The sequence below is a fragment of the Sinocyclocheilus rhinocerous genome, unplaced genomic scaffold, assembly GCF_001515625.1.
Source record: "Sinocyclocheilus rhinocerous isolate Xijiao unplaced genomic scaffold, SAMN03320098_v1.1 scaffold2055, whole genome shotgun sequence".
NCBI classification, from domain to species: domain Eukaryota; kingdom Metazoa; phylum Chordata; class Actinopteri; order Cypriniformes; family Cyprinidae; genus Sinocyclocheilus; species Sinocyclocheilus rhinocerous.
In genome coordinates, this window is record NW_015624297.1 from 177,113 (window position 1) to 185,513 (window position 8,401).

Below are 8,401 nucleotides of genomic sequence, written 5' to 3' on the forward strand. Positions count from 1 at the left end.
AAATAGAAAACACGTATTTTAAATTGTAATAATATTTCACAATATTAATGTTTTTACTTTTCTGTATTTTTTATCAAATAAATGCAGCCTTCTTTCAAAAACATTAAAAGCTAGTTTAACCTTTTATTCACAGATTAAAACTTTCATTTATATGTCAAAACGTGATATTGACAAGGAAAAGGACTAACCACAGTCATATAGTGAAGCATACGTCCATCCACACGTCCCTCGTCAAACTGAGTCTTGTACTGCGGGAGGCCAATATCATCAAGCCACCCTAGAACAGAAGGTAAGGGCTTAAGAAAAACAATCTGATACATTCAGCCTTAGTTTTATAACAATTTAACAACAAATCTGATACTGCGGATGAATAAACATCCATTCCTTACTTGTCACCCAGTGGTAGTCTAGTTTGCCTTTGTTGTCATCTTCCTCTGAGCCCAATGCCTGCAAGGCCAGCTGCAGTTTCTTCCTGTGTAGAGGGTGTTTTATTCCCAGCTCCTGCATACAGAGGGTAGAACAGTCCTTAAGCATGAATTTCAGACGGAAAACCATTATTACCAGACTTAAACGTGGTCTCAGACATTTGGACTCCACTATATGCTCTCATCCTGATTGTGAGTAATAAGAGCTCACTCTTTCCAGATCCTGCTGGGATGCCTGCAGAAGCGTCTGGCCTGAGGCGACCCACTGCCTTGCCCAACTCACGTACAACCCCAGTCCCTGCTCCTGCATCCAATCACACACCTGCCCCCGGGACCAGCGTGCAAACGGTGCATCCAGCTCACTGGAAAACACAAACAAGCAGATCTTAGAAGGTACAAAGACAGTGACTGCTGGAGATATTTGCCATTTGACCATTTACCACAAAATTGACAACATAATAAATGAGATTTTAATCAGGAACTGAAACTCTGAATCAATAAGCTACATGTAAGTCCGTCACCAGGGTGTGTTTCCCAACAGCAGATCTTTCCAATTCGAAAAGGAGCTCTATCCTGTGTCACTGTGACGCGAAGGTAGTAGACGGCCTGGCATCCTGGCCTGACGGCCGTGTAACGGGTGCGGTTCTCGTCCGGACTGCGGGTCCGGCAGCTCACGACTCTGGCGGCGCGGGAGTCCCTCTACGCACCCTTCCTGGACCCACGAGGGCACCAGCGTGCATGCACGGGGAAGAGACCGGTCTACCCGAGGAGAGGCGCGCTCGGCATTTAAACAGCGGTGGTGATGAGGCTCCATTCGGGTCAGGTGTGCCCCATTACACACCGCCAGCCCCGGCTATTTCAGCGCCCCTCCTCTCTCACGCCCCCACTCCTGTCGGGAGCCTGGCGAAGGGTGGCGATTAAGGGACGGGGTGATGCTGATAATTAGGGGGAGGCAGCCGACTCGTCACAATATACATATATGAACATTTGACCATTTTCAAATGCCAGAAAGCAACATTTAGGGTTATTTTTAAAATACATTTTTAAATTATGTTCATGTAAATAAAGAGTAGAAAGGTTGCTTAGTTTATATGAAGTAAATCAGAACATTAATAATATTTGAAATATAATACTTATAATTTTTTAGAATAATGTAACATTATAATATTATAATATTTTTTTAGAAATTAAATGAAGTATTACGATAATCTATTCTTTAAATATCCAGCATTCAGTGTTATTTTTTACTATTATAGTATTTATTAATATTTTGAATTAGCTTTTATTCTTTATAGTTTTCATTTTAATTTTGTTTTCAGTTTTAATGATTTTGTATGTGCTTTTGTCATTTTCATTATTTTTTTTAGTTAGTTTTAGTTTAGTTAGTTTTTCTATTCAGCTTTAATTTATATTTCAGATTGAATAATTTTAGTACTTCAACTTATTTTATTTTAGTTAATTACCAAAGCAACATTTCAAGTTTTTAGTTGTTTTTTTTTATCTAATATTTGTTTTATTTAAGCATTTTTCCAATTAATAAAACCAATTTTTAATAGTTTTCGGTTTAGTTAACAATAACACTGGCAGGATATAAAATATGCTAGATAAGGAAAGACACCAAGTGTCTGAAACGTCCAACCCTGCAGCTGTTTTAGACTCACTTTCCAAATAGAGCTTTGATTCCTTTTGACTTTTTCTTGCCCTCCGGAGAAATGGGGAGAGTGTGTGTGCTGTCACTGTCAGCTGACCTCTGCGGCATGCCTGCCAGATCCAGATGGTCAGTGCCGTCCCTCTCTGTCTCAGCTGTGCAAACAAACACATACACAAGAAAAGAAAATGTCCTGTTGTCACCACAGCAAACTACGTTACCCATAATACCATGGTCAGTCAAGCATCAAATAAACTAAAGATTATGGGAAGGGAGAAAAAACAGGGCAGTTGTTCAGTAGGAGACCAGAGCAGTAAAAATGTCATGAATAACAGGAAGTTTAAAAGAAATAAAGCCCAAAAATTACAGCGTCTTCCTTGAACTACTGGAATCAGCATCATGAGGCAAGATGGCAGATGACTTCTCGTCTGGACTGAAGAACAACTAGATTTGGTTTATTTTAGGAGTGGAACCATGGAACAAAGTCACATGCTTACATGCAAGTTAACACAATGGAAGTAATAACATCTATTATTATTGTTATTGAATGGCACTAAATCCAGCCTGAATGTACATTCTTATGGTAGTTTGGATGTGAGGGGAACATACAGAGTTGTGAGAACATGGTCAGAATATTTGAGTGCTGGGTAATAATGTGGTCACAAAATAACATGCGATGACGACAGAACATCTATATTCTTTATCTCGAAGGACTCACACTGGCTACCACATGAGCCCAATGTTTAAACACATCGATTTAGACTATTATTTTGACAAGAGGATTTGTCCACCCATAGAGAACACCCATAATTGCCATTCATTTCTTCATGTAATATCACCTCCTGCTATGAAGAAAAGAAACGAAAATAAACCAACTTTGCTCCTAAATTTCTTCCTGTCGAAAGACAGACCTTTTCTGAATCAAGCTTGAAGCTAAAATAAAATAAAATGTGTTCCTTCCTACAATGTTACAGATCACAATCATTTGGGTTTTCAAAATCAGTAAAATACTTGTTGCATCTGTGTGTTTTGACTTTAAATTTATTTAATATACTGACATTGAGCAGAAATGGAGAGCCTGTTAGAAACAGTACAACATGGTCAGAGAACCAATTGATTGTGTGGGGAAATGCATCAAGGTGAGGGATTTTTCCTTGAAGGAAAGAAAGAAATGAAGACACATCCAGGTTCTTCTCTGTCCTTCCTCAGAGAGGCCATATGGCAGGTCTAGCCCGTAAATGGGCGTTTGTACTAAATTCCGGCACTCTTGACTCATGATCTTTTTAATCTAAAAAACAAATTTTTGTTTGGACTGTTTTTTATTTTTAGTAATTTTAGCTTTTTTAATCACAGTGAAACTGTAATTGACCATGGGTATATTGAGCTAGAAGTAAGAAAGAAGTCATACCCAAATTAGGGGCACTAGCAGTCCTCTTCCCTCCCTTGATCTTGAAGAATCCCCGTCCAAACGAAGATCTCATTTTCCTGGTGCCGAAGCTGTCATCCTCAGCAGTACGAGAAGAGCTTGGGGATCTGGGTGGTAGAGTTGTGATCTTGTTGAACTCATCAAATTCTTTGCTCTAAAAGTTCATGAAGAAAACATTTCAGAAATGTCAAATAACCGTATGCATGTAATATAAAAAACATTCCAATAATATAATGTAAATTAAAATATATATTTATAATTATAATAACTTCTAATTTAATACGACAACAGCAATGAATAATAATAATGTTAATAATAGTTATGATTTAAGAGTATTACTAACAAAAAAATAAGAATGACCTCAGCTGGCCTCTGATCTACTGTTAATGGCTTCTGGAATTAAAAATTGCACAACAGACTTTTTTTTTTAAATCTCATTTTAAATCACTTTAAATATTCAATATATTGCCTAACCCTAATAAAAACCTTAAAAATAAATACACTTTTACTCAAGTCTTGATTGAGTTGAAATTCACCTTTTTACTGGCTCTTCCATCAAGGTTGCCCTGGTTTGCTGATTTTGTGACCTCTGAAGTTCTAAAACATGAAAAGACATTGTTACCATCACTCTTTCCAACATGCATATGTTCATAACCACTATGTAGTATCAAACCACTTTGTTAAGGTGTCTGACTCACACTTTGAGTCACAAGAGTGGCATTTCAGGTTACCAAAAAAACAAAACTGGCAAATCAAAATGTGCCATTTTTGTAACTGAACTCCACCTGACACACATACTCACTCGGGACTCTCATCTAATGGGGTCTCCAGTGTTGGCTCCTGACGCTCTTTCTCACTACAAAGGACAAACACACAAGCATTGGGATGCAGAGGTGGTGGCAAAGCATGATGGGTAAGCAGTGGGGTGTATAGACGGACATGCATTGATGTGTTAACGGTGAGAAAATGACACTTTAAACACCATAGAATGATGGGATAGTATGAATACGGTGAGGTGGTCATGAACTCTGATATAGACAATAGGCATTTCAAAGACTAGAAAGGATGAAAAGAGGATACTAACAAAGCACAAGAAAGGAAAAGCCTTTAGAGGTGCTACCGCTGAGGATGGGATGCTTGGATGCTGTAGCATAGGTGGGATGCTTTGGGACATAAACCTACAGCCACAGATATGATTTAAAAGAATGTTTGCTTGTCCAGATTTTATCAGATGATGATCCTGCGTGAAAAAACAACTCAGCAGACAAAAAGGTGTGTTTTAATGTACTGAAGTGTACCTTGATGACTGCATGTGTTCCAGGCCTGAATGGTTGTCTGCTTTATCTGGGGATGTTATATGTACTGTGAGCGATGGCACTTGGAGTGTACTGACAAATGTGGTCGCCTACAGAAGAAGAGAACATGCAAAGGTAAATTCACACCAGTGTATTCTCTACACCAGTATTTTTCAAAATGCAGGCCCCTGGAGGTCCACCTTTCCAGCATAAAAATATCATATTTAATATAATATAATACAATATATCCTTTTTATTAAGCCTTTTTATTAGGGATTTTTGTTTGTTTGTTTGTTGTATTTATAAAGCATATTTAAAAACAACCATGGGTTGACCAAAGTGCTGTATTGTACATACAATTACCAATAAGGGCATTAAAAAACAAGTACATTAATATAAAAAAAGAAACCGTTTTTAGTCATCATCACCTGTTCAGGTAACAATTTAGATCTGTAAGCATAGATTGAAATATAGAAAGAGAAGGTGTTGTTCAGATGGCTACATCGGTATGTACAACTTTCACAATACATAAATAATTTACAATTTAGAATGCAGATTTATTTTGTATTACAGGTATTGTTACTGTTCACAAACTATTAAAAATAATTTTTGATCAGTGAAATAAATCTGAAATAAAACAGAATAAAATATAAATATTAAATGAAAAACTTCAACTTAAAAAAAAAAAATGTAAATTAAAACTGTAGTTGTAGTACTAAAATCACTAAAACTGAAATAAATAAATAAAATGAAGCTAAAAAAGAATAAAATAAATCTAATAAAAATGACTGAAACACATGGAATAAAATAAAAATTCAATATTAAAACAATATAAAAATGCTATACTAGTAAATAAAAAAAAAATAGAATAACCCTGATTACATAAATGGATTTTATTCACTCAGTTTTCGGAGTCCTTGGCTCAAAACGTTCTACTGCATACATCATATTCCAAGGATCCATCACCTTTGAACAGTAATATCTGAAGACATTCAGTCACGCCCTGACAAGTGACTATCTGCGTCTTGAATCATCGGTGACAATATAAGCCACAGGTTGACATGCTGTGTGTTCTGCAAGTGTTCAATTTAGCCTTTAGCTTGAAAAAACACCATCAACACAACTTTGCTGAACTGTCAATCAGCCTGTGTTGCTCTAAATTAAGAATAATTCTAGGTTGCAGTGCAGTGATTTCAGATTATGCACGCCAAAACAAAATGTAGTTTTTTTTAACAAGGATGCAAACTAACCACAAACGGTGAACTGTATAACCTTGAGGGAAATATTATATGAATTTTGTTGGTCTGAAAAGAAAATTGTACCTCATTTTGACCCCTCACAGCAACTTCCTCTGTGTAAGAGAGCAGAGACTTCTCCGTGTCTATGGAAACAGAGAGGGCGGTGGACATGGAGAGGGAGCTGTCGCTATTGCTCCCATCACTGTCTCCGTCTTTGAATTTATCTGATGAGAAAGACAGGAGAGGAGGGAGATTTGATCATTAGCTCGGAAAACAGCACACAACAAGTACAACCTGTCACTTAACAGCAACACATTATAGGATTCAAATAATTGTATAACATAACATAACATAACATAACATAACATAACATAATATAATATATAATATAATATAATACAATACAATATAATAAATAATATTTTTTATCATAAATAAGTATATTTTCCTACAGATTTTTTCCCCTGTAATTTCTTGGAGTCTCCATTGTTTCTCATTATTGTATTACAGTAAAAATTAAAAAAAAAATTTTTACACATTTTTACATCACCATGTAGCCTTCCACAATATATAATTTACAATTTAAATAATGTATTTTTTGTATTAAAGGTAGTGTTGTTACTGCTCACAAATTATTTTAAAAAATCATTTTGATTAATTAAAATAAAGCTAAAATAAAATATAAATATTAGATGAAAACTTCAGCTTAAACAAAACTTACAAAATTAAAGTTAGAAATGTTGCCTGACAACTAACTGAAATAAAATTAAGTACTAAAACTACTAAAACTGAAATAAAATAAAGTTAAATAAGATTTAGAAAATTAATAAAATGACAAAAGCACATAAAATTAATTAAACAAATTAAAATTACATTTAAAACAAAATAAAAGCTAATTCAAAGCTAGTTCAATAGTATATAAATAATACAAATAACACTAATTACAGGAATGACAAACACATTTCATTGACAACACTTTGGAATTTTTATTAAAAAGCAAAATAAATCACCTTTTCTCCCTTGTGCTGACATGACCATCCCTTGAACTTTCTTGTAACGCATGAGTGACTGTCGCAACTCTTCAATCTTGCAATCCTAAACAAAGCATCATTAACAGCATTAAATGCCAAGTTCCTTTATGATTTTCAAAAGCAATGGGAAAGGAAACCTATGACTTAAAACTACCTTCTCCTCATTCGCAGCCATCAAAGACTCCATTGCTTTCTTCATCTTCTGTACTTCCATATCTGCAAAGCACAGGCTTAGTAAACTAAAGACCATTTATCGAAACAAACAATAAAAAAGGCTAAAAACTAAAAAATTTACTACTAAAAAAATATATCAAAATAAACAAAAACAAAGCAAAAAACAACAAAAAACAAAGCTTAAATATATCAAACAAAGCAAAGACCAAAAAACAAGCTAAAAACAAAGAGAATCAAAACAAACATCAAAAGCAAATCAAAGCAAATAACAAAAATAAACAAAAGCAATATAAAAAAATAGCAAAAATTAATTCATACAATAACAACTGAGACTCAAGTCTGACATTTAGCATCACATACTGTAGACAGACACATTGAACTGAAATGCAACAGTGACCTTCTGTGACAAATTTGAGAAATGCACACAACGGAAGCGAGGAGGAGCTTGTTGGGATTAAACGTGAGTGTATGCAGCCACAGATAAGAGTGGATGTCCAGCCTGCAAGGTTATGAGGAATGTGAACATGGGTTAAGGGCAATGCACTATAATGGAGGGAAGAGGGGAAGTGAGGTGAAGAAACTAACTTTGGGGAACAGGAGGCGTTACAGTACGAGGTGACAGGCAAAAAACAAACAAACTATAATGTAAATGTGACATGCCAGATAGCGACCACAATCTTTTGTCAGGGCTACAACATAAGAAAGGATTGTTATTCATTACTTCTTTCCCTTTCCTATAACTAATATCTTGTATTTTTAAACTCATTAACTTCCTGTATGATTGTAATTTGCACTGCTTCGTGTCGTAGAAAAGCAAGCTTCATGAGTACCATGCCCAAACATGCAGGCACAAGAAGCAGAGGACCAAGAGGACAAAAATAGTACAAAGATTAAAAAACTGAAAAAGGGATGCATGTGTAGAAGGTAGACATGGAGTCCCCTTACGTTTCTCTTTGAGCCTCTTTTTTAATGTTTCCTCAGTATGGAAAACTGTTTAAGACAGAGTAATAATATTAAACGTCTTCTGTTATTGAATGTGTTGGACCAATAAAGCGCTTTGAGTAAAAAGTTAGGGGAATAAACAAAACAAAATTTATTATTTTTAAAAAATCATATATATACACATATATATATATATATATATATATATATATATATATATAT

The 8,401-nt window shown here is 35.1% G+C and overlaps 1 protein-coding gene across 1 annotated transcript in view; it reads right to left on the reverse strand.

Moving 5' to 3' along the window:
* Window positions 1–8,401, reverse strand: part of LOC107740396 (liprin-beta-1-like) — a 30,728-nt gene that overhangs the window by 5,534 nt on the left and 16,793 nt on the right. The window contains exons 9-20 of the mRNA XM_016552822.1: window positions 8,183–8,227; window positions 7,218–7,279; window positions 7,043–7,127; window positions 6,117–6,256; window positions 4,798–4,904; window positions 4,302–4,355; window positions 4,036–4,096; window positions 3,482–3,653; window positions 2,087–2,228; window positions 637–862; window positions 390–501; window positions 189–277 (exon numbers count right to left, since the gene is read on the reverse strand). Of these exons, the coding sequence (XP_016408308.1) occupies window positions 189–277; window positions 390–501; window positions 637–862; window positions 2,087–2,228; window positions 3,482–3,653; window positions 4,036–4,096; window positions 4,302–4,355; window positions 4,798–4,904; window positions 6,117–6,256; window positions 7,043–7,127; window positions 7,218–7,279; window positions 8,183–8,227 (1,295 nt within the window). The remainder of the gene's footprint in view (window positions 1–188; window positions 278–389; window positions 502–636; window positions 863–2,086; window positions 2,229–3,481; window positions 3,654–4,035; window positions 4,097–4,301; window positions 4,356–4,797; window positions 4,905–6,116; window positions 6,257–7,042; window positions 7,128–7,217; window positions 7,280–8,182; window positions 8,228–8,401) is intronic.